Source organism: Tachysurus fulvidraco, chromosome 25, assembly GCF_022655615.1.
Source record: "Tachysurus fulvidraco isolate hzauxx_2018 chromosome 25, HZAU_PFXX_2.0, whole genome shotgun sequence".
NCBI lineage: Eukaryota > Metazoa > Chordata > Actinopteri > Siluriformes > Bagridae > Tachysurus > Tachysurus fulvidraco.
This window is the reverse complement of record NC_062542.1, coordinates 15,915,517-15,942,480: the sequence shown is the minus strand read 5'-3', so window position 1 is coordinate 15,942,480 and position 26,964 is coordinate 15,915,517. Positions and strand designations below refer to the sequence as shown.

Genomic DNA, 26,964 nt, shown 5'->3' with positions numbered 1-26,964 from the left:
CTGTAACACATCTCATGCTGTCCATCACATGCATTATATTATCCGGATCATCTTTAGAGCACATACATTTACAATGTAAACACCTTATATCAGTTTCTACCTCGATATCAAACCGCACAAACTATTAATTTTACAGTGAATTAACTAAAGCACTAAAAATTGGTGTAACTAAGGGAGTGAACAATAAATAAATTAATCAGATTTCAAAGATATCCATGTACTATATCATGGATATCTTTGAAATCTGACTTATTTATTTATTGCAGATGAAAAGTTTTTCATGTTTTCTATCTAAGCCATCTTTATAAAGATCTTAAAGATCTTAAATCATCTATAAAGTTTTTTTCATTGTTTACACATCTTGAGATGATCATTTACAACCAGGTTTGTCATTTTGTAATTTTCCTGATTTGAACCATCTTATTTCATCTTTAAAGCATGTTGACTGATGCTTTATATTACAATTCAAATGATAAGACTAGTGTATAAACCTATAAACCTGAACGTTTATTTAATCTTTTCAGGCAGCTGATTGGTCGTTAAAGGCTATGATGTAACCAGTCAGAGGTGATGATTTGGGTTTGTTATGGTTATGTGGCCTGTTTTCAAACATCACAATAATATTTCAGTTAATGACGTAGATTAATAATAATTTGAATTGTGTTTGGTCTGAAGGAGTTCAATACTTTTTCTTATATATGTGTACATGAGCACAGTTTATGATATATCCAGTATGCATATTTTTAAATTATGGTACGTTCTGGTCCAGGTTTGTGCTTCAGGAAAGTGAAATTGATCTAGCCGGAAGAGGCTCTGGGCTGCATGGCAGGGGGTTGGGTTGTGCTGAATTGTATTCTAAGCTGCTAGGGAGGAGGTGGGAGCGAGTCATTGTACCACTATTGGCATACGGCCTGATTGTTGCCATGGCACGGCACGCTATTGTCCCCTTGGCCTATTGCGATTCAAGTTAAAACATTCGAACACTCTAAAGCGAAAACATTTTATCTCTAATTCTTTTACGAACACAGGTTTGCCCTTATGATTAAAATGAATCCAGCACAAGCCAAAAAGTGATGAGTTTTCTTGGAGTGTTAAATGTGATGCACCATTAAATGGCAGTTATACCTTCATGCCTGGAATTTCAGGGGATTAGAGGTTTAAAAAGCATACTCAGTTTACACCAAGACAAGACGCCAAGTATTAAAAAATCCAAACCATAGATGTGTTACAATCTGCTAATTAATATATAAATAACATACAAATGCCATGACATACCAACACCATTCAGAGGTAGTGTAGTAAGAGAAGCTAACCCAGACTGATATTTATATTAATTCATGTTTCTATAAATGTTCAAAGAAGAAAGTATTCTGGAAAAACAAACAAGCCAATGTATATACAGGGTAACTTACGGGTTTGGGCAATTTATTAGTCTCATTAGAAATTTGAACAAATTTAAACCAGCGATCAGGATGTGGTTTGACTTGTAGTTAACTTTAACTTTTGCATCTTATTGTGTGAATTGAGTCTTGTGAGCTAATTGTTAGAAATTTGCAGGTATAAGATATTGGGAAGTGGTGGCATGAGTGGTTAAGGTTCTGGGTTGTTGATCGGAACTTCGGAGTCCAAGCCCCAGCACAGTTAGTCCTTTGAGCAAGGCCCTTATCCCTCTCTGCTAACCCTCTGATACAGGGGGGCTGTATCATGACTGACCCTGCTCTCCGACCTCAACTTCCAAAGTTAGGATATGTGAAGTTAGAATTTCACTGTGCTGTAGTGTATATGTGAAAAATAAAGGCTTCTTCTAATGATGAATATAATAAAGTGAATATCACCAGGTGACTTACAACACACAAAGGCATTACAGTGGGAAAATGCTTAGTTGGAAATCATCAACCCAATTAAAAAAAAAAATGTAAAATTGTAGTGTTTAACAAACTGAATCTTGACATGTTGATAACCAAGGCCTCCAAAGCCCATTTCATTGTTCCTTTGGGAATCTCTTTGCCTTCTTGGGACTTTTGAAGCCATTTCCGTCTTTCCCTGCTATCCAGCATTTCAGTCATTAAGTTTGTGTTGTTTCCATGTTCTGGAAGTCCGAATTTGGATGAGTTCATTGCTATCATTCCATAGTAATATATGAGCCATATGATGTGGTAAGTGCGGTTCAACATTTGCCAACCCCCAAGAATGATAAGTATGCAAAGTCTATAGAAGCATTAATTAAAATTATGGCGTTTTAAAAAAAATGAACAATATGGCGTTGAATTATGTATTGTGTAGCCTGTAGCTCAGGCCCCAATGCTTGAGTACAGGGATTAGATTCTGCACGTTGACATCTGTATGGCTGCTACCTTGGCCAGGTCTCTCTTGTAAAAGAGATTTTAATCTCAATGAGACTTCCTGGAAAAATAAAGGTAAATAAAATATTTCCTTTGGAAATACGAAGTCATTGTACAGTGTGTTGAAATGCATTAGTGATTTAGCCACTAGCATTTGAGACACACTGCACCAAACAAACAAACAAACCAGTAGCTTAAGAAATGGATAAATATGGGTTTTGACAAGAGCCTTTATTCAGCTGCTCCTCCAAAAAGTCACATAACCACCAAATTGTACAAACTCCACCTTCTTCTAAATGAATAAATATCCAACTGCTAATAGACTGCTACTATAGAGTAAGACCCCCAGGCTTGAACATAAACTTTCCTGAGAGAAATACGATACTTGCAAAAAAATGCTCCCATGTTTTAACCATGTTTTAAAAGTCTTCTTTCACATATGTAAGATCACAAAACTGGGTGTGTTGGAAAAAGTTACCAGACTGTATGCCTCAACATACAGTATATAAACAACTGTGAAGGTAAGGAAAGTACATATTAGCTGAAACGAACACCTAAGCTAATGTTAGCACAACACATTGACTTAACTGTTAGGATGAAATCAACCATTAATCTTACAGTCATGTGTAAATCATGTTAATTATATGAACACAAGACTAGCATCGGTTGAGCCGTGACACTTACTGGAAATGACAAACTATATCATTACCACATCACAGCTTGAGATGTCGAACCTAAGCTTGGGTTACTGTCAGTGGGGAGTTTTCTATGATCTCCCTGTTCACACGTGGGTTTTCTCTGGGTTGACTGGTTTCCTCTCACTTCCCAGTAGGTGGTTTGACTAGAGTAATTATCTCAAGTTGTGAACTAGTACAAGTTTTTCTGTAGACTCATCCAGGGCATATTCCCACGTCACGCTCCGGACTCAATGTAATGTGACCAGGATAAAGCCATGACCCATGAGTGATAAACGAATATCTCGTAAACTAATTTGTCTGTTTTTTTGTCTTGTTTTTATTGATGTGCCATCATATTGGTGTGACAAGTTTAAGGGACAAACTATGAAGCACTTCTTTTGATTTCAGGGGCACTTTAAATGAGAACGTGTGTTGGCTGAGTGACTCATGCCAGTGAGGGTGATCACAGGCAGTGATGTAGGGCAAACCCCGGCGTGTGGAATACCCTCGCTGAGGTCCATATAGTCGGCGCACGACTGCATATCAATCGGTCCCGGAGTCGCCCAAGACGTCAAGCCAATCAGATCGCTCGAATTGAAATCGTGTTTCGATTTCGTCCAATCAGATCCGAGTGCACACGAACAGCCGCATAGGTATTGGCTGGATTTTGTTCCACTAAGCGGCGCTTTTCTTGGACAGCCTCCTGTCTGCATGTTCGGAAGCAGCTTGCAGTGTTTTGGGGGAAAGCAGAAAAAAAGCCTGTGGAGTTTACTGGCTGTGCGTGCTTTTATTTTTCCTTAATTAGAAAGAAAATAATTCCAAGAAGGCCACGTGAACGAAGAGGCAAAACACCAGCGCTGGAAAGATTTTATTCTTTCGAATTTATTTATTTATTTATTTTTCTTTCTTTTTTTTGTGGACACACTGGTGCATTGAGTGAGCTGTGAGAGCTGTGAGGTCTGATCTCTCTATCTGCATTGAGGGGAAGGGGAGAAAAAAAGGACGGAATATAAAGGGGCGAATAAAATGCGGCGCTGATCGGAACCCCACATGAAAAAAAACCGAGTCCCTTCTCATTTCCTGCTGGATTCCTGTCCTTAGTTACTTTGTTTCTTTATTCTTCCTTTGTAAATTGCGCGTGCATGAATTCTCTCTCTCTCTCTCTCTCTCTCTCTCTCTCTCTCTCTCTCCCCTGAAGTGGTCATGCCTTTTGTCTTTTTATTCGGAATCGTTGCGCGGAGCCATTTCACGATGAGGCTTGACTAACACACACACTCACACACACACACACACACGCACAGAGGAGTTTAAAAATGAGGAAGCATTTTTTAAAAGATACTAAAAAGACCCAGGCCTCGTCGTCAGTATGGCCCGGTTTGCCTGAGAAAAGGAGGAAAGGAATGACAGCCGAATAAAGAGGGGAATAAAGGATGGACCACGCGTACAGAACACGGACATCACCAACGACGGCGGTGTGTGTGTGTGCGCGCGCGCGCGACTTTACCATCGAGCCGAACAAAATGAAGCGATTCGACTCCTGAACGTCGGTTTATTGTGTTTTAAGAAAACAACAACAATAATAAAAATAATAATAATAATAACCCCTTTCCGGGTTTCCCCCCCAAGACGCAGTTTCATGCCAACCATCTGAGTTTTCTTTTAATTACCTTTTTTTTTGTTTTGTTTTTTTTGTTTTTTTTAGTTTTTTTTTTAATTTGATCTTTTTTATCCGGATCCAGCGTTCATATTGTTCAATGGAAGTATGTTATCAGTTACCGGTGTTGCCTCTGGACAGGCCGGTTCCCAAGCACGTGCTGAGCCGAAGAGGAGCGATCAGCTTCAGCTCGAGCTCGTCTCTGTTCGGTGCTCCGGACCCGCGGCAGCTGGCGCAGGTAAAATCCCATCAACTCGTTTATTTCACTTGTGCGTTCACATTACCTTCAAACCGTGTTCATGATCCAGGCTTAACACCATTGCATTTATACTTTACACACTTGCGTTGGTGTTCAATTGAGATATTATCCATCTAGAACACTTTTGTACTTAATAATAGAATAGTTTCTTATTTATTGGGTTCACACTGAGGTTCTTACATCGAGATTGTACTGGATTTGTAGTTTATATATCCTCTTCTCTATATAGCTACTGTAGGCTTTATGTTTGAGATTTCTGCTTGTAGTTTTGGTTAATTTGGTTTTTTAAATACAGCTGGGGTTGGGTCTAAAATTTGGTTGTCTTTTTTTCCCCAATACAATGTTTTACACGATTAAATTCTAGAATGAGATAATACTTTTGTTTTATTATCAAGATTTATCCAGCTGATATGCTGTGTTTCTACTGTAAACTCCATACATATTCTACAGGAGTTTAATACTGGATTTGTTTTATACTTCTATTTACTTCATTATGTATAACTACAGGGTTTCTTCTTCAAAATTGTATTATTGGTTTCTCTCTCTCTCTCTCTCTCTCTCTCTCTCTCTCTCTCTCTCTCTCTCTCTCTCTCTCAGTTGGGGTTTGTCCCTTGATTTTTATAATTTATGCACATTATAATATATGCAGTTTGAATCCCAGAGCTTTGACTGCTTAACATTTTATGTAATGCAAGTTATGAGTATATACTACAGGGGTTTAACACTGAAAGGTTTGATACTAATGTGGGTTTTATTTAAGGTTAATATTTTTTTTGGAGTTTGTACAGGAGTTTGTACAGGGTTCATTTTTATGATGGTTAGACTCATTTATTGCAAACTCTGAACCTATTCTAGGTTTAATACTCACTCTGTTTTAATTCTTTATTGATTGCTTTTATATTTTAGTTTTATACATCTGGAGTTGGTTCCTCGTTCGTGATCTGTTCCTACGACAGCTTTTTAGTCTTTGGGGTTGATACTTCAGCGGTGTTTACATGGGTTATAATACTAATGTGTTTTTCCCCCCTATTCCAGACTTTACACTACAGAGTTTTATTACTTTGGGAATTACACGCTTAAAGTTGTGCTTTTTAATTCTGAATATTTAAGCTACTGCAGGGGTTTAATACTGTAACCCTGTAATTCTCGTGTGATTTAAACTTCAAATATTCACCACTAGGATTTTTTTTTCTGTTTAATACTTTTGGGTGTTAATCTGGAGTTTCATCTGTGGTTCATATTAATACTAGAAATTACTAGCTTATTGGTAGATACTAAGGTTAATACTTGAATTGTTTAACACTAATATTCTTTATACTTCTGGGGTTTAACCTTATTATATTTTAAAGTTCGTGGTCATAAACCTTGACTGCATATGACAGGGGGTTATTTTTAGGAGGGTTTAATATTCATGTGGTTTATACTTTACTTACTTTTATCCGTGGGGGTTATATAATGGTTATACTCAGTTTTAGAAACTTTGGGAATATGTTACTGGAGTTTAATACTCTTGTGGTTTAAACTCTTGGGGTTTAGACTTTAACATTATTACTTCTTAAACTTAGGATTTCATAAATTGGTTATGATTAGTATGTAAATTTTGGGCATATACCAGAAGGGTTAAATAACCGTGTGTTTTATACCCTCTGTATACCCTGGCAGTGTGTATATTTTGGGGTTTAGACTCTGATCTTCATAATGTAAGGTTTATACTCTTAGACTCAGTGTTTATGCTCCTTGGCCTGTACTGCGGGTTTGTCTTCTATCTTTTGGCTCTGTGTGCTCTTGGGCTGTAATCTTTAAAGTCTGCCTGGTCTCTTATCTTCAGCTGCAAGTTTGTAAATATTATAAATTGAGCGGCGTCACAGATGTGTTTACTTCTCAGTCTGGTTCTATCAGAGCTGGAAAAACATATGTAGTTTTTTTTTTTTTTTTAAAGATTTGAAGTTATAGCTCCTGTAACTTTGGCTCGTCACGTGGCGTCGATTGGGCAGCGGAATCGTGTCTGGCATCCAAATGAAATTAATTGTTGGCTGAATTCTGAACCATGTAAATAAAACACACTTTTCTGTCAGAACTTACTGTAAGGTGTAAGGTGGGGATGAAGGATGTAGTCCTGGTGTTAACGATATCACGTTTTCAGTTTGTGAGGAACTTAATGTTAGAATTTTGTCATACTGGAGCTTGATGTTTGCTTCTCATGCACGATTTAGTGTTCTAGTATTCAGATGATTGAATCCATCTTGCAGTTCGGTATAAAACTTCAGGGTTGAAGTACTGTTTAGTTTTGTTTAGTAGCAACCCAGCAGCTCGTTTCTCAGTGGGATTATTGGTTATCCCTTCATCCAAATAATCACAAATGGAACTTTTAAGCAAAAATCGATCAAACGTCAGCATTCAAACTGTTTGAGAATTGATGGATATATCGGTCAAAGGCCTTGGGGGCATGGGATAAATTTGTCAAATATGTGACGTGTTGCTTTCTGGCCTTTATATGGGAAGGCTTCCATGGCCTTTGTCTGGAATTTCATGTGCGTGTGGAATGTGGGACGGAGCCCTGGGTCCAAGCCTAGACTTGTCCAAGCCTTTATGCTCCTGTCATATGTAAACACGTAAATGGGAGGGAATTGTTATGACGAAGAAGCTTGTGTTTGTGTGTTTTCTTAAGCACATTGTGGCTGGCTTCAGGTTGTGACGATGAAACGGGAATATCATGCTGAGAAGGAACGTTGCAGTTCTCTGGTGTAATCTTATTGGAGTCCGAGTTCTCCTTAAAATGATAAATAAATAAAAAATACATAGTGAACCAATGTATATAGTGAAGAGCAGGTCTCGCTATGCTGGGACGTGTTGAAGACGTTTACAGGAATCCCGGGTTGTTTAAAACCAAAGCTGATCTGTGCCACGCTTGCGAACAGGTGCAGTCGTTTTAGTGATGGAGATGTGTGTAAATCGCGCCACATAAATGAGTGCGGATTTTATTTGTTTAAGCGGAGTCTGCGTTAGGTATTTCACAAGCTGCGGAGAGCAGTTCGCTTTTTACAAACATTGTGTCTGTGCAGTCATAAAATGTGAATGACTGACTCGTGTTGTGTGTGTGTGTGTGTGTGTGTGTGTGTGAGTGGGGTTATTCCATGCTGCCATGTTTGTCAGCCCTAAGGTGGGCTATGGTACAGAGTGAGGCAGTTAAACATGTGCTCAGGCTTTCGGGCCAGGAGTTTGGCAGCTTTCCAACTTCACAGATGGCCACAACGCTCTCTCTCTTTCTTTCTCTTACATTCTCTTTTTTTTTCTTTTCACACTTTCTCTCTGCATTCTTTCACTATCATCACTCCGTCCCCCTTCAGTCCCACTCTCCCACTCATGTTCTTCTCAAACAGGCGCGTTTTTGTGAAAGAAGGCGTCTTCTCGTGTGTGTGTACGTGTACAGTATGTGTGTGAGTGTATGTGTATACGTGTTTGTGTGAGTGTGAGTGAGGGGGGAATTTGTAATTATTCATATTTAGACAAAGAGTGTATGTGTGTGTGTAATGTAAATCGAATGTCATCGTGCCAGTGCGAAGCTTTGACACCACCATCCACTGGGACAGACCTCATGTTGGCCTTTGTTTGAGAAAACAACATGATTTTAATCATCATACAATGTCATCTTACACAAAAAACAGATATCTGGTAGTTAAATGCAGCAATTTTATGTCTCTGATTCTCAAATTTACAAAACACAAGAGCACATAATGGTAGAAAGTCACAGCATGTAACAGCCATAAATTTTATGTTCCGATGCAACAAATATATTCGTAATTATCAATCGAGTGATCAGCAAATTATCGAGAGATATTAACGTTACGTTAAAACAGACGAACAAAACACGAAACCAAATGCAGCGCTGCGTTGGAAATACTCTGCGACAGCAGGAAATGGCCATTTTTGACATGAAGGATTAGCAGGACTGACGTAGCTAGTAATGTAGCAAGATATTATTACGATTTATTTATTTATTTTAATGAAAAATTTATATTTTTGTATATCTCAGTAGTTATCTTCTGGCTTAGAACGAATTATTAATCTTTTATATTCATTAGTTAGCTATAGCTCTAGCTAGGCTGCGATCTAGCCAAATGACGTACGACAAATTGATGTTTGTTTTGACACCTTTAAGTTTCTGGTCCTTTCGATAAATGCATCGTTTTTTTCAATGCTCAGTTTTAGTAACACTGTGTGTTCAATTACGATGCAGCATCAGAACACGATATACTGTATGATCTGTTATTTTCAACTTTATTTCTTTCAGCGAATATTTTCTCACCAGCGTGTCGTCCAAAAAAAAGGGGGGTGGAGTTACAAACCGTCAAAACGTGATGACCTGACAGAAAAGTTTAATATACAATAAAAAGGGGTGTGGTAACCATCCCAGAACGATGGCGTTGCTATTTGTGTCGTCACTAAATGTTTTGCTCCTGACTTTTTGTAAACGATGTTGTTGATGTCTCGTCTGTAGATGCTGCTGTATTTAGAGCAGGTTCTCAGCTTGACTCTCGATAGATTTTGGCTGTTAGTCATACGGACGCTCTGGTCGATCGGTGTGATGTCGGCTCACTGGTAGAGTTTACAGTGTTGGTCCTGGTGCTCTGGTGGAGTCGGTTTGTTTCGTCACATGCCCCGAAGACATCCTGCTGTGTCTGATTAGAGTCAGTAACTGTTTTTGACTGCGTTTAGCAAGACCATAGTTCCTGCAAACCCCTTTTTAGCATACCAAATGTTTATAGGTGAAACCACAGTGTATTTTGTAACAGTAGTCGAAGAGTGTGTGTGTGTGTGTGTTAGGAAACCGTTTGTCGTACTGAAACGATCCAGGATTTTTCCGTTCTTTGAAGCCTGACAATCCCGTTGCCAAGATCACAAGCTTGAACGTGCACAGGAGATTAGATCACAAAGTTTGACGTTACCACTTTGACCACAAAATGACTCGTCTTTACACTTTTCCTGCCACAAGCTTCAAATTCCTGGATCTGATTGGTTAACCAGAACACACATCATCACACTTCGAGAATCATTTATCGGTTTTAAAATAAAACCGTGTGTAAATGACGAACTAACTAACAAACGCTCATCTGTAAATGACGGTACAGACGATGCACGTTTGCGACGCGTACAAAATCAAATGAGCTAAAAACTCCAGATTAACACCCAAAAGTATAAAACAACAATGAAGGAGTAAATCTTTTTTGAGAGTGATCATCAGACACGATCATTACTTTCGTCATAGTTGATTAGCTGGTCTTATTGCCAGCGGCTCGGTTTTTCTTTCGGAATCAGAAAATTCAGTCAGCGATGGAACAAATCGGACTAAATTTCTTGCAGATGAACGAGAAGCACGAGATATAATCACTGCGACTAAAACGAAAACAACAAACAGGCTGCAGCATTAAATAAAGCACTGCGGTTGGTTGTCTGCAATGTCAGTAAAATTGCCTCTTCCTGTCAGAGCTGATGTTTCTTGGTCATGTTTATCACCACTGTACCAGAAGTCTGGCTTTTGAGAAGCCATAACACGAACTCGCTTTCATTTTCATTCCCCGAAGTCGTTATTGCAAGATTCGATTCAGTCGCGGTCACGTTTTGGTGCGTTGTCTGAAAATCATGCCGTGTGACCTCGAGGAGTTAGGACATGTCAAGGGACCGTATCTGAAACCTTGTACGCTTTTCTGATTGCTTTTTTTAAAATGAATTTTTGAATGTTAGTGACGACAGATGACATGATGACAAGTGGGCATGCTTTTATTTATTAAGGTGATTAACAATGAAACGAATAAGAGACTCTAGCAGATACAGACGTATCGATTATCGTTACAGGTCCATAAATATTTGGACACGTTTCTTGTTGTTTAAGCCGTCTACCGGAATATATTATTGGCGCTGATGTTAAATCATGAGCTTCAGCTTTAATTTGAGGATATTTACATCAAAAGTTGGGTGAATGTTGTAGGAAGTATTGCACTTTTATTTAAACATGTGTTTCTTTCTATTAAGGGACCAAAAGTAATCGGACAATGTAACGTAATACTAAATGAAATCGATTCAGACGCAACCAGACGTTGGGCTTCTCTTTGGTAATGTTCTGCCAGGAGTTTTCTGCATCAGTCTTCTCTTCCTGCTTAAACTTGGGTTTGTGATTTGCCCTCAGTTGCGTCTTTAGAAAGCGCGTACTCCGTTGCAGACCGTCGCGGTTCCTCTGTTTAAAAATCCTCGGTGTGTTTCAGGTCATCGTACAGCTGTGGCGTGAAGCACCGTCCAACGAGTTTTGAATCGTTTAAGCCTTCTACACATCAGAACTCATCCTGCTGCTTCTGTCAGTAGTCACATGATCAGTAAATACTGATAAAGTGAGTAGTGCTAGCTCAGATGGTTGAGGTTCTTGGTTGTTCATCAGAAAGTTGGGGTCTTAAGCTCCAGCACTGCCAAGCTACCTATCTAGGGCTCCAGAGATGCTCCTTAATGACCCCATCCTCCAAAGCTGGAAGAAAGAACTTTACTATTCTGTATTGAATAATGTGACAAAAAAATTAAGTCAGTCTTCTGCTTCAGCAGCTTCACTCACCGCTTCTATAAGATGAGATTCTGTATTTGAAATTACGAGCACTTCCTTCTCTTCCCTTGTCCACACTCTTCTCTTCCCATCCTTCTGGTACCTGATCTTCTCCTCTGTCTTGATGTTCTTGATGTTCGGAGCTGCTTTTCTGTTTTTGAGGCTTAACCCATTGTTCCATCATGTGGCAAACTCTCAGTATTTGCTCTCTAATGAAGCCTGTCTTGATTTGTTGACTTTGACTTGTGTAAATCTTTGCTACACCTACAAACAAAGGCTCTATACTTTACCCCCAGGCATCAGTTTTACCCCTTTTTTTTGGAAGGATCCCAAGGTTTAGGCACATCTGGTAACAGTAACATAGGAAGAATATTTGAGAAAATGGTTGCAGTATAGAATCCTACATCACTTAAGATGTATCAGGAAATAAATTCAGTCCATTAATAGTCTTCACTGAATTACCATCACAATAGCACTTAAGTGTTTTATAATGGCAGGTCTTTAGTGTTATGAATTTCACATTCTGCCCCTGGTGCACGTGCGGCTCTACACCGCCCGCCTCGGTGTCTATCATTAGCGTTATCGTGTGTAAACTGAGATACCGAACCAGTGTGTATCATGGTATTGGTAGGAAGTCTGAAATGGGAGAGATTAGCTGTCAGTGGTGCAGCGAGTGTTCGTTGGAGGCCTCATCCCGCACGCTTGGTGACTGTTTCTTCTTGAATTTGTTTATCTTCAGCGAGGCGATAAGGGTTTCATGCAGAGCCGTTGGATTGACGTAGTTTCAGGATGTGGTAACAATGCTGAATGAGCTGTTCAGTGTTTCACAAGGTGTTGTGTTGTATGTGCGTGTATGCATGCGTGCAAACTCTAGATTCAAGTCTGATACTCAGTAATCTGCCTGATTTTAGAGTTTTGTTTTGTTGATGTCATATAGCTTTTTAAATTATTGAGTGTTTTGAACGTCTTTTGAATTTTTCATTTGTTAATGATTTGTTCCACAACCAATACTGAATATATTACTTATTCCTTATAAAATATTCTTAAAAATAATCCTGACTTAAGACCATTGTGTAAAGGGAAAAGCATCTCCAACATTTATTATTATTATTATTATTATTATTATTATTATTATTATTATTATTATTATAATTATTATTATTATTATTATTATTCAAATTTTCTTAGAGTCCTGCGATTATTATTTGAATATTCAATTTTCCACCCACACATGCATAAAACTTTCTTTTGTGTGTGTGTGTGTGTGTGTGTGTGTGTGTTGGCTATAAAGTACACAGAGTGACCATTTAAACTTTCTACAACTGGATGTCTAGGGTTAGGGTTAGCCTTGAGGATATTCCATAAAAATAAATATCTTTATAAATTGTTAAAAAAAAAAAACATGGTCATTCTTTAATGAATAAATATTAACATTATACAAAGATTAATTTTATATAAAAGGTCAAGATTAATATTAGACTTATTATGATTGTGGTAAGGAAAACTCAATTTGATGGAAGAGGAAGAACCCTTGAGAGGAACCAGACTCAAAAGTGAACCTCATCCTCATTTGGGTGACACTGGAGGGTGTGATTATAAACTGTTATAAACATCAGAGAGTGTTATTATGAATAATGTCCTTTCTACTGTCAGATACAGTCTGACAATCGTGTATTCATTAGGAGGTTGCTGTCCTCAAACACCTCATGAAGTCACCATCCAAGCTGGAGCTGGAACATCTCTAGATACCTCAGGATTCTCTCAGGGGATCATCAACGTCATGGTGTAGTGTACAACGTCAGTGTACATTTGCTTCACCGGTTTTAGTCCTATAACTCCATGACCTTCTGTGGTTTCTTCTACACCTTACTGTGTAATTTTGAACAGTCTAATATCAAATGTTTTGAAAATATGATCTCCTCCCCTAGTTGTGAGATCTTTTGTTCCAACAATATTCTGCTCATGTTCCTTGTTTGGATGCATCAACAATACAAAAATGCGTGTCACGTGTCACAGCACTGTTTCATGGTTTCAGCCGCAAGCTTTAGATATAAAGCGTGTATTAACGGTTGTTTTTTCAGGGTCAGGGAACATCTGAAACCCGACATAGACCCCTGACCCGACACGCAGGTTTCTCCTGACCTTTTATCCCCTGACCATCAGTATTGGATGGAGATAATGTGTTATTCATTCATGATGCTTTGGTGTGATGTCTGTTTGTTTACTGCTTCTCATTGTGCTTGGTCTTCATATAATCACATAATTGCTCACAGTGGACAAACTTTCAATTCGATTTTTCAATTCAATTCAAGTTTATTTCTATAGCGCTTTTTACAATTGACATTTACAGAACGTAAACATAGAACAAAGGGTTAATATAAAGAATAATATAAAGATTAATAGAATAAACGCTTTGTATATTTTAGCTACATAAATTCTGGACGAGGGGAAAAAAAGGATTGCTTTTGCTGCATGAATTAAGGATATGTATTAGTAGGTTATTTCTTATTGAAATTTCATATGTTAAAGTGAAACTAATTTAAAAAAAAATACTAATTCAATTTTACTTACATGGAAATCTCATTAAGACAATAGCAAAGACAAAAGTCCGACGAATCAAATCAGAAATGAATCGAATTTTCGGTTCACGTCTGAAAATTTGGCAAGACCTGGTTATTTATTTAGATGATGGTGCATAGGCCACGCCTCTTCTCTGTTTTCATTGGCTGCCGCACAAAACTCATATTCTAAACTCTATTTGAGTCACCGATATTTCTTTAAACTTTACTTCAAAATATTGCACATGGCTTTAAGACCTACAATTTAACATAATCGACATAGAATTTAAAGTAAACCCAAAATACAACATGAAATTCTAATGATTATCTATCTATCTATCTATCTATCTATCTATCTATCTATCTATCTATCTATCTATCTATCTATCTATCTATCTATATTATTATTATTTTCTGGTTTGCACACCTTTTAATGCATTTTGCTGACTAATAAAAAAAAAACATATCCCAATTGCAGCTTTTAATTAAAGGTTGTTTATTTATCAAACATGTAAAAACCTCTACAAAACTTTTTCATATTTAAATAGTGAAAAAAATTATTTTATTTAAAAAAAGAGAGAATTTTATTTTTGTGCACTAACTTTACCATATTTGCAGCTTCTAAAGGTAAAATAATGAACCGTTTACCCTAAATAATTAAGTCTGAATGAACTGTTTTTCACTGTATGCTTTTTGTTGTTTCGCATGAGAGACTGCACAGGAACGTCCAGTAAGTCGTGAAGCTCTTAAAGCGGCTCTGAGTTTATGAAGCCTTCCTTTAATCCGAGTCAGGCTGAGTTTGAACAGGAATCGTCACGGCTTCCTCTTTTGCTCGCTCGTTTTTCATGTTCCTGCTGATGAACGTATGAGGAAGAACAAAGTGCTGATAAACTGGCCGTTATTGCGCTAAGGGGAAAGAAAGCAGAAACAGACTGCACGTGTTTAAAGGAAGGGACACGACCGCTTCCGAGCGAGGTGACCTCACTACGGCACTGAATGGAATGGGGGAAGTTATACAGTGAAGCGGGAAGAAAGAAAAAAACATATAAACATATGTGGTGAATTTTGTAAAAAGGAAGTTGCTCTGTATTCTGGCAGCTTTTTTTTGTTGCTACTTTTATTGCATTTAATCAGAAATATATTAGACCGATAGTTAATATTCGTATGAACTATTAAAGTGAAGGAAATCACTTTAGCACCAGAAGTATAATAATAATAAAAAATAAATAAATAAATAAAAACTGATGGAAGGAGTCTTCAGTATCGGCACTTACCAACAGTTAGAGGTAAAGCTGGAATTTTTTGTTTTCCCCGAACAAGTAGGAAGGTGTTCCCTTCTGTGCTCGCATGCTAACAAGTGACTTTTATTTTGTCTTTGAGAGAAAAATAGCTGCTAAAGTGTAACAGGAACCTTTTCGTGCAATTCATACTATAAAAGTATGTCACTTTAGGAAGCTTTGTGCTGATAAAAATATCTCTTTATCTTCACCCACACCTTGATTGTTTTCCTGTAACAGCACTTCACTAAATGTTTTAGCCCTTAATTAAAAGCTCTAACGAACACAGCGGGTCATGAGTGTGAATTGCAGTGGGTGTGGCCAATGACATGACTGCAGCCCATCCCTGAGATAATGTTCACTGTTGACTTATCGTGCAGCTCGCCGATAACTTGTGACTGATAAATCAAAACAGAAGATGATGATGATCGTCGTCCTCGTTTCCTCCCTAACCCTGTGGGACATGTGGTCACACGCAACATTGTCCCATTTCCTGAGTTTGGTTCGGGAGTCAGCAGTTTCGTGCTTGATCTCTCGATCCCTAATCCGCATGACTCTCGCCCCTCGCCCACTTACGGTCTCTGGCACTTCCCGACTCGTGTGTGTGTGGTTCAGTATATGACCCTGTAAACATACAGCGAGGAGTTTGCATATTAAATCCATATAGAGTAGGAGCTTATGTGGGTGTGTGTTCAAGCTCAGGGTTCGTGTGTAGATTATTTCCAGACAGTAGAAGTCGCAGTTAAAATCGCACCCTTTAAATAAGTCTGCATCGTGTGGAAAGTCATGTGAGAAACAGCGAGAAGTCTTGTGTGTGTCGTAGCGCCCGTGGTGCGGTGTTCAGTTCGCCTAACGTGCTGCTGGTCTATTTGTGGAAACTCTCCTCCACAGACATATGTGGTGATGTCGATGCTACGACGGGCCTAATTTAGGCTGCGGGAGAGCATTTGATTGCACACCTGTTCTCAAAACGAGGTGTTTGTGAGTCTAAGGCCGTGACTGGGGAATGGACTGGAACATGAGGCATAATTGGTTAAGAATGGAGATTTTTATTTCAAATTACTGCCGTCATGCTTCCACAGTTTGGCCTCGAAACCAAATCCAAAATTGACAGTGTTCAGTTATAAATAAATAAAATAAATAATAAATCATCAGCCTGGTTTCATTTGGTTTTACCCACAAACATATACACTAAACAGGGAACAGTATGTGAAATCCTCTACTTTAAACAACACGTTCTACAACCAAAGCCATTAATATCGACTTGTTTGCCTCTTTACTGTTGTTAAAGTATCCATCTTTCAATTCCTGTCTTCTGCGAAGCTTTCTCCTAAATGTTGGATGGTGGCTGTGAGGATCTCTGTTCAGATCAGACACTGATGTTGGGATGTTGCTGAGGCTTCACTTACAGTTCTTCCAAAGGTGTTCAATGGGGTTGAGTCCGAGTCACGGCTCTGTGCAGGACACTCGAGTTCTTCTACATGAACCTTAACCTCCAAGCCAGGTCTTCATGGAGCTCAGGGACTTTGTCATGCTGGAACAGCATTTGGGAATCTTGTTTCCAGTGTAGTGAAATTCTAACGCTACATTATTTACCTCAGAATTGAGTGGAATACAGTGATCACTCGTTTATCGCGTTTAATGGGGACCGGAACCCCTCGCGATAGGTGAAAATCCGCGAAGTAGGATTGGCCCTAAGTTTGACCTTTTCACTGATGGTCATCATCTTCCTCTTCCTTTTGGGCTCACTAGAGGAATCTTTCGCAGGGGCACGGCGCTTAGGAAGCATCGTAAGGGCTTAACGAAAAGTTAATTTCGAACACAATACGCGAGACACAGTTGACAGCGTGAACGAGAGTGGCGAGATACAACAAGGGAAGAACCTGGGAGAGGATGCGATGATACGCAGCCAATCAGCTCGGATCTCGCGCCGGGAACCAATCATGTGCCTTGTCTGAGTGCCCGTTGGTATGTACAAAGCCTCTGAGAGAGTTTCTCTCTTTTTCTGGCATCCTGGGAAAACGTTTTTACTAAATGTTTTTCTATGAATATGCAATTCGAAACTTGAACCGCGAAACTTGAACCGCGAAGTGGCGAGGGATTACTGTAGTGCCTAAATATTTGATTTGGGACACCTGCAGTATCAAATCATCTCGTCTTTGTCACAGAAAGCTCGTTTGAATAGTTTGCTGTGATTGATCAATTGCTGAAATGAATATATTAATCGATTGCCTCACAGGAAAATCGTTTGAATATTTTGTCGTGATCGGTTGACGGCAACCAATCAACACGTCGCAATTGTCAAAATGGGTTTCTTCCCTAACCACATGTTGTCGGTCTATAAAAAGCAGCTTCATTTATTATCAGTTTGTTTAAAATGACTGGATTCATGCAGAAGAGTCTATATAACGAGAAGCTAGAAATTCTCCATTTTGCTTTTTTTGTTGAGAAAATTGTACATTGCTTGCTGACGTTTTCATGATGAAAAAGTTACGGATCAGCAAATTTCTGTTTTTGGTTTCGAAACCCTGATTTCATGGAATAGGTGCAAAACGTTTTTGTTGTGAAGACTATTAGCCAAGTAATGAATATTAATGAGCAGTGGGTGGGGGCTGCTTTCTGAATATTTATGAATAAGATGAAAGGTGGGGGTGGGGGTTGTGCATTGGGATATTTAATATATAATATGTTTTTAAATAACGTAAGATTTTAGAAAAAGGAACAAGTTCCTAATCTTTCATTGGGATGGGATGTAGGTTTGCACAGTGTATTATGTAGTAAATGGAGTGTACAGTGTGCACTTGAGCTTCACTGATAAGGAGACGAGAGCGTGCTCGATCCCTCAAAGCCCCTCCTCCTACGTGCGTCAGTGGATCTGCTGCTGTGATTCGCTGTCGCTTGGAAGCTGTGGAGATTGAGGGGGCACGTGAGGGAGGTGGGGTTTATGAGAGGCGCTCATGGCCGTCACGGACAGCTGGTTTGTGTATGTCTGCATCTCTCCATGGCGCCTGTCCCATGATTGGGTGGTCAGGTGACGGCAGCATGGCTAAGACAGCTGCACTAAGCTCAGCACTCAGCACGCTGTCTGGGCCTTAAGCTTGAGTCTCTGACATACAAACACACACACACTCGCACACGTACGCCCACATTCTGACCCACACGGTGACACACACCCACACTCGGAGACCGAGATTATGATCGTCTGTGTCCTCAAGGTCCAATGGGAATAGCTCTGATCTGGTCTTTAATTGGCTTTCTCATCAGATGGATTTTCTCCAAGGTAGGTTTTGGAGCTAACTGTAGCTTTTATTTCCTCTTCAGGAAAAAAAATACTCTTGAAACACTGTTTTGTCTCTGACTTCACCCACTACTTTACCCACTAACTCCGACTAGTGTTTTTAACACTGGCATGACTTTCTCCTCCGGTAGAACTGTTTTACCCAAAGAATCGGTCACTCTGTGGCACAGCTGAGCAGAGAGGATTCCCCGCTGAGTCTAATCCCGACCCGCCGGTGCACTGTGCGCTGCGCTCGTTCCCAATGCGGCCATAACAGTCACCTTGGCCGAGCGAATACGTATGCAGGTGGACAGCTAGTGATTGCTTTGTGATTTTTTTTATTTTTATTTTTTCCAAAAAAGTCGTTTCCACAGACAGCCGCATAAAAGCCATATCTGATCCATTTTGAATGATTCTTCGTTTACGACTGAGGCAATGCATCCGATTGTAATGCGTCCAATCTAACGACAATAGCTAGATCGGACAGGCTCGGAGGGCTCATACTGAAATTAATTAAACCTGTATAACCGCCAGCTAGTTACCGAAGACATGAAGTGTAATTACTGAGAGCAGTAAAATACGTTATGGTTTCTATAGTAACGGTTCACTCACTGACTTGATCGAAGCGATTCGATCTGTTTCCATGCTTAGGGATAAGATTTTTCCATATTTGCTATTCAAGGACAAACTTCACTGATATTCATGATTTTCCTATAAAGGCTCATGGAGAAGTGTTTTATTTCTTACGTGATCAGCAGCTGAAGTACATATTGCGTTTTGCGAGCGTGTAGCACCGTGATCGTTTAGTGAAGTACTACTTCCTGTCTAACTGCTGAACTCTGGTTCACAAATTTCATTCGTCCTGTAACTAGATTGGATCCCGAACAGATTTCGACCAATCCGATCGCTGTATCGTGCGTACAAAGCGATCGTCTCATCACGTGTTACGTGACTGCCTGAGAAGGTCTATATGTATTAGGAAGGGATTTGTCAAGGTGTTGATGTTGAACTCAGCTTCATCAACACCACCATGACTGCTGCATATCTGGTACGAGTGCAACACGGTGCACAGTTTTATTCTTTCTATGCTGCGTGTAATGCAGCAGACGTGCAGGCTTCGTGTCTGTGCCTTGTCTTTCGGCTCCGACGTGTCCGTGCAAACTCACAAGACTCTGTTCGCACTTCGCTGTTGTGTAGCGGTTGGCATGCGGCTCTGCGATTCGGCGCCGAGTTAACCCGTTCAAATAGAGTCCTCAAAGCAGGCCTGAAATTCCTCATGAAGTTTATAAATGGCTCTGATCGTGCGTTTCCTTTGTACCGTTCCATCACAGAGCAGCTTGAGGTTTGTATATTTAGTTTTGCCAGGATATATTTTGGTTCTGAATAAATCCCCTGAAAGTCGCAGGTGTGTCCTCACGAGTCGGCGACCCGCTGAGAGTTTTCATGCTAAAGCAGGTGACGTCATTCTGCTCTTCTCAGAGTTATAGCAGCCCTCGGTAGCACCAGTGCCATATGGGCACGCTCCTCTCAGCACCCCCTGCTTGGGATTACTCACACGCCGAACGGCGCGTCATGTGTGTAAACACGGCGCTTGTGGACGGCAAAATGACTCAACAGGCAGCGTGCTCGTCGTTTGAAGTCTGCCTGGCGTAAGTGTGTTGTCGTGTCCTGTAGCAAGTCACACGCCGTTATTGCAGGGTTACGCCTGGTTTGAGTCCGGAACTGGACACACCTCAAACGGTCATCCTGGGTTTATCTTTCATAGCGGTAATTAAGCAGAGATACACACACACACACACACACACACACACACACACACACACACACACACACACACACACACAGGAATCATGCAACAAGCCTTAATCTTAAAACCTGCTCCTTCAATATTGTTCCATTTTCTTAGATTTAGGTTTAATTCTTGCTTGTGCATGAAAAAAAGCTTTATTTTATTTTGTAATTGCAGGAGTCTGAAGGGAGAGCAGGACTGATAATGGCTAAAACTCAAGTATGCAAATTGGTTGTCCATTGACGTCAAACACTGAATTGTGTGCCATCTGGGGACACCACGTCCAGCCGTCTAAAAGCTGTACTTGTGTGTGTGTGTGTGTGTGTGTGTGTGTGTGTGTGTGTGTGTGTGTGTGTGTGAGAGAAGAAAAGCCAGCACAAGACGAACCAGGTCTTTAGCTTTTCAGCCTCGTCTCCTTCCCTCCTGCGCCATCGTGCAGAAAGATTTCTGAATAGTTTGAAGGGTGGTTTTTTTTTTTTCTTTATTTCTTTCTCTCTTTTTCTTTAACAGCTCTTTGAAATGACTGTTTCATTTACACTTAGTCATTTGTCAGATGGTTTCAAACACAGCAAATTGTGCAACGTGTAGTTTGTTAAATTGTTATAAAAATTGATAATTTTGTAAAGACTTAATAACCATCAAAAAATCTTTTTTTTTTCCCTTTCTCTTTGTGCTGTTGGATTTTCATTGAAGGTGCCAATACTTTTGTACTTTACATATTTAAAGCAGAATGTTATCTTAAAAAAAAAAAAAAAGCCTAAAAAATTTAGGACGATTTTCTAGAAAAAAATAAAATATTTAAAATAATAGACAAAATAAAAATGTTCATTTAGAAGCGAGAGTTAAATAATTATTTATTGATATATTTGTTTATTTTGTAATTATTTCTTTTGTTCATTTCAAGACAGGAAACCAGAGTTTTTTTTTTTTCTTTTTAAACTCTCTATATTATTTAATATGGTTTGGACATATTATTATTATTATTATTATTATAATTATTATTATTATTATTATTATTTTTATTATTATTATTATTATTATTATTATTATTATTATTAGTAGTAGTAGTAGTAGTAGTTTGATTAGTCTTATAGGTATCAGCATAGGGAAGTGTTATGGTCGGGAGGTTTGTTTTTCTTTTTGACGTTTCTGATTAATAATCAGCCTTTTTGTTACACAGTCACTTGATGAGATGAGTTGCGAGTTTGTGTTAATCACCCAGCAGCTTAGTGTAGCAGGGCAGGCAATGACCAAGAAGATTAAACAGGAGAGATGAGGCGTGCTTAATTCAGAACCTTGTGTCCTCCTGTGGAGCTGAAGTGTATGTGTGTGTGTGTGTGTGTAAGTGTGAGCGAGAGAGAGTTAGTGTTTGTGTGTGCGAGAGAGAGTGTGTTTGTGTGTGTGTGTCTGTGTGTGTGAGCGAGTGAGAGTGAGTGTGTGTGTGTCTTAGTGGGATGGTCCAGTCTCTGGCTGTTAAACACACTTCCATAGAAGTACGGCCGTGTGAGAAACACACACATGCTGTCACCTTTACAAACATCACCTCAGAGATAGTTGAAAACATTGTGCTCTTGTTTACGTTCCGGCGTCTGGTTGCGTCTGTCATGTGAGGCATGAAGTCTGATCAGAGGTCAGCATCAGTCATGTACTGATTGTAAATGAAGCGGTTTTGAAGTTAAAGGCTTTGCTTGTGTGTGGCATGGTGGGTTTTTTCGGGGGGTCTTTATTAAAAGTGCACTCTGTTTTGTTTTCTTCTCCTAAAACTTAAAATTTTGATAAGCTTGTGTGGAAACCTGTGTACGACCGTATGACTGAGTATGAGATTTACTCTTAATATCTTTGAATCAAAGGCTTCTCAATTTAACGTATGCTTTCATGTGTCTTAAAGGGCACATTTTTTTTTATTTGTCTAAATTTGTCTAAAATAAAGATTTCGAATGGCTAATTTAAAGTGTGCACAAAAATAGACTGTATGTGGAAAAAGTTACACCACACACACTGCATGCTAAGGTTAAGAATAAACTATGCAAATTAAATTGAATAGAATTTTTTGTTTTTCTTTGAGACTCTTTAATTCCAATCTTTCTCTTTTTTTTAACTCTTTCCCACAGAGACGTGGCGCAATCTCTTACGACAGTTCTGATCAAACTGCTCTGTATATTCGCATGCTAGGTAAGCACCATTTGTACTAACACACACACACACACACACACACACACACACACACGCACACGCTAAAACAAAGCAGCAAACACTGTAGCTCTGTTCTTGATCACACCATCGTCGTGTACTGATACCTGCCCTGTCAATCACACAGCCTCAGATAATCTCATCAGCACAAGGGTTTAAAGCCCCTCAGGATCTCGCCTTTGAAATTTTTATTGTGATTTGATTTCAGTCAATCTGATTAACACAGATATGGCCCAGATTTACGCTGACCTTTCGACCTCTCGGAGCGGCTCGGCACTGAGAATCCCGTGCAGCTGGTATTTCCTGTAAAACGACAATACGGCGACATTAAAGTGATACGTCTACGACTTTATCCGCCGGAGCCACGATGTCACGCAGGTTTTACCACAGAGAAGAATTCAACACGTTTTCACACTCGATCCTTTTGACGCCAAACGTACCGTTAATGGATGTACACAGTTTTAGATTGATTAACAGCCTCGCGGTTAGATTAAAGTGGGCGTGGCCTAAGCCACAAAAGGCTTACTAAATAAATAAATGAATGAATGAATGAATGAATGAATGAATGAATGAATAAACAAATAAGTAAATATAATATGTAATAATAATTGTTGTGCTCCTGGAAACAAAGAAAACAAAAAAAACATTTTTCATAGTTTATTCGTATAGTTTATGTCTGAATTTGAGACCTACACGGGACATTTTTTTTATTTACACTGAATTTCACTGAACTGCCTGAATGCGGTATTTTCTAGTGACTAATCTAGCTCTATTTTCCAGAATATAAACAAACCATTATCCTGCTTTTAAAGTAAGAATGAACGAATGGTCGCCTGCTCGCGGTTCATCTCGTATTTGTTCGTCTCGCGCTCGCTTTCTCCCGCATGACCGTCCCGCAGAGTCTCGTCTTTATGCTCACCTTTACACAGTGTCCCTGTGAATTGAATCTAAATATGACAACAAATAAGTTTGGAGTAAATACAGGGAAACGCTTAGAATTCTGTGGTAAAAAAACACACACACACACACACACACACACACACACACACACACACAAGCACGTGGGGGTGCAGTATTTTTTTGCTGTTAAATTTACGAGCATTGATTCTCAGCTACAGAAACATCACCTTTGACAGTTATTTAAATGCCCAGTGAATTTTTAACAGCTTCCCTAATCAATTTTTCCGAAGCCCCCCGAAACAAAAAAGCAACCCAGCAACCTCACTCTAATCTGCTACGTTTATTTCGAGCCGTGACGGATAAACCAGTCTCGTTGTGAGAGTAAACAAGAGCGTCCACTCATTCGCCCGCTCGCCCCTCCGAGGAACTCCTTCATTCATCTGAAGCACGCACGGAAACAGAGCCGAGCCGCAGAGGTCAAATGTAATGCTGCTAACGAAACCGGGGAGTTTTGTGGGAGAAAAAGCTGCTGTGGTTGTGTTTACACCACCCTCGCCCCCTCCCTCCCTCCCTCCTACCCCGAGTTCCCCCACTCGCCCCTAGCTTCTCCACCTCAGCGGCTTCCCCTCCTCCTGCATGCTCAGGAGCTTCCGTCTGGTTTTTCACGTGTGGTACTTCCCGTTTGCATGCGTGACGTGCGCTACTACACTTTTGTACATTTTTCTCTCAGATCGTTTGAATGCTTTTTGTTTTTGATTTCAACATTTTTTACTCATGTCTACCTTTTGTTTGAATGATGATTTTTCTTTTTTTCTGTTTCTTTCTTGCTTTAATTTTGAAACGATAGTGTTGCTTATGTAATTGTAATTCACAGTTTTGGTATTTTGATAGGGGCTTGTGTAATATTCAAACAGCTGTTTTCAAGTAAGTAAATGTACTGCTGGGAGGCTGTCCTTTTATTTATTTATTTATTTATTTATTTATTTATTTATTTATTTATTTATTTATTTATATTTATTCACTTATTTAATGCACATGTACACAATCACTAGTGACTTGACCTGTTGGACGCTGCCATTACTCTGTAGAATTCTATGCAAGCTTTTTATTTATTTATTTAAATTATATTTTCCTTTATGATTTTTTTTTTTTTCCTGTCCGCAACACGGTCTCATGAAAAGACCTATTGAATGAGAATTTAACAGATGTGACTCGAGAGCTTTGGCCAATCTCATTGAAGTCCCTATGACTTTTTTTTTTTTTTCTCTTCCTCTCCATTCTGACTTGGGCTGAGGCACAAGCCTGCCTTTCTTTTTTCGCGTTTACCTCGCTTGTGCCAGCCTGAATACTAATGCCTTTCTCCTCCCGGCATGGAGCTGCATGCTCTCTCTCACTCTCTCATTCTCTCTCTCTCTCGCTCTCCTCGCCCTCCTTTCCACGTTTTGGCTATGCGTATGTGTGTGTGTGTGTGTGTGCGTGCGCATGTGTTTGTGTGTCCAGCACTACGCTCGGCCTAACAAACCTCTTGAGGGACTTTGTCTTGATGCTTTCTAGGAGATGTGAGAGTGAGAAGCCAGGCAGGATTTGAACCCGAGCGAAGAGGCTCGCACCCGTACCTGGGTGTCGATTTCCGCACCTTACACTGTAAGTACAGTACAGCACAGAGGACCAATGTTGTTTATTACACATCTATAAACACTTTCACACATTTTTCGGACCTGTAGTTGTGTATATACTCTATAGAAATCTCAGGTACAGTTAAAGTTAAAGCGGCAAAGCCAAACGAATTCTCTCCAACCATCCGATGACACGACCAAGTGTTTCTTCAGTTCCCTGTTATAACTTTAAAAAAAAAAAAAAAAAAAAAAGGTTAGTCATAATTTTGCATAATGGTTCCAGTTTAGATGAAATGCAAATCATGAACTGTTCTCTTGGATCCACACACTAGCTGTACGAGTCGTCTGTGGAAATGCAGTTCAGGTTTATCTTCTTTAATCGGAACAACAGCGTTTTATGTTCCCGTGATTCCAAAACCATGCAGTTACACATGCTGTTACACACTAAACCACTGCCATGACACGCTCTATCTGAGCCGTTCCAGATGGTTGCCGTGTTTGGGTGTGTTTTGGTCAGGCAGGAGTTGAACTTTTTGTGCCTGACAGTGGAGGTTTGGAGCGAGTCGCTGCGTCAGCTCTCCGCCTCTCCATTCGCTCTGGCAACGACGAGCGCATTTCAAGCCTGCATAACAATGCAGTGTTAATCAATCACCTACCTCATTCACTTTAATCCACAAAACACACAGGGCCACCTCAGGTTATTTACCGTAATAGTGTTTTATGACCAGCTGCCTCTCTTCGTGAGAAACTTTTATGCCTCGGGCGTCGGAATGACATCAGATTCGATACGGTGGAATGAAAGGAAGCCGAACATGAGAGAAAGCATATCTCGGAGCATTACTGACCTTTTAGATCTCTGCATGACTTTAAAGTTCATTACTGTAAATTAAAGCAACACTTTTGTGCTTTCACTTCAGTTTCTTCTCCCTATTCTATAGCATGCGTGTCTGTATTACTGATGAGGATACAGACACGCTTCCTGTTCTGGGGGAAGAAAACTGAAAAACCGGTTCGCTTGTAAAAGAAGTTGGATGTTGTAAAGGACACCAGTTTATTCACTCAATAAACTTTTAAATATTGGCTTTAGGATGTAAATGAAAAACTGCAACATTTGCACTTGAGAGATGAACATTTTAGGACGAAACACACATGACCTGAGCTTTCAAAGCTGATGTTCTTATTAGGGAGTTTTATCAAATTCTCCAGTAAAGCAGCAGTGAAATAGTAAAAAGTAGTTCCGGTTTTTAAACTCACACTTTGCAAATTCTTCCAGAAAAAGTAGTTCCAGGTGGAAGATAAAGATTGAACAACACCGAACAGACATAAAGTAGTTCTCCACAAACCGTGTTCTTCCGTGTTGAATTTAATTTGTTCTAATTGGGATAAATAATTTATTTAAAAGCAAAAGTGTCTGGATTATTCCTTTAACTTGGATGTGTGCTGTAGTGGTTTCATCTCTCTCTCTCTCTCTCGCGCTCTGTTTGTGTGTGTGTGTGTGTGTGTGTGTGTGTGTGTGTGTGTGTGTGTGTGTGTGTGTGTGTGTGTGTGTGTGTGTTTGTTTTCAGCCCGTGCCGAGTCAGCGGGATCGATTCCAGCCCGGAGGATCCGCAGGCTGTTCAGTTTCCAGCGTCACCTCCTGTCGTCCCGGTTACTGCGGGGAGCGCCGCACCTGAACCCCCTGCACATCCTAGATGAAGATTACTGTGGACAAGCCAGGGTGTGTGCTCAATCATCTTACACACACACACACACACACACACACACACATTCACGTCCACACACACACAAACACACACACACATACTCACGTCCACACACACACACACACACACACACATA

The 26,964-nt window shown here is 39.7% G+C and overlaps 1 protein-coding gene across 10 annotated transcripts in view; it reads left to right on the top strand.

Moving 5' to 3' along the window:
- The first annotated feature begins 3,710 nt into the window (after positions 1-3,710).
- pde7a (phosphodiesterase 7A) overlaps positions 3,711-26,964 on the top strand; it is a 30,578-nt gene continuing 7,324 nt past the window's right edge. The window contains exons 1-6 of one of the 10 annotated variants that reach the window (XM_047808518.1): positions 18,337-18,633; positions 20,597-20,638; positions 22,531-22,591; positions 24,401-24,433; positions 25,064-25,153; positions 26,691-26,842. In XM_047808518.1, the coding sequence (XP_047664474.1) occupies positions 18,574-18,633; positions 20,597-20,638; positions 22,531-22,591; positions 24,401-24,433; positions 25,064-25,153; positions 26,691-26,842 (438 nt within the window). In that variant the 5' untranslated portion in view covers positions 18,337-18,573. Of the gene's footprint in view, positions 4,912-13,230; positions 13,316-18,336; positions 18,634-20,596; positions 20,639-22,530; positions 22,592-24,400; positions 24,434-25,063; positions 25,154-26,690; positions 26,843-26,964 lie in introns of those variants that run through there. The other 9 variants (XM_047808516.1, XM_027175769.2, XM_047808521.1 and 6 more) reach the window with 9 other exon arrangements.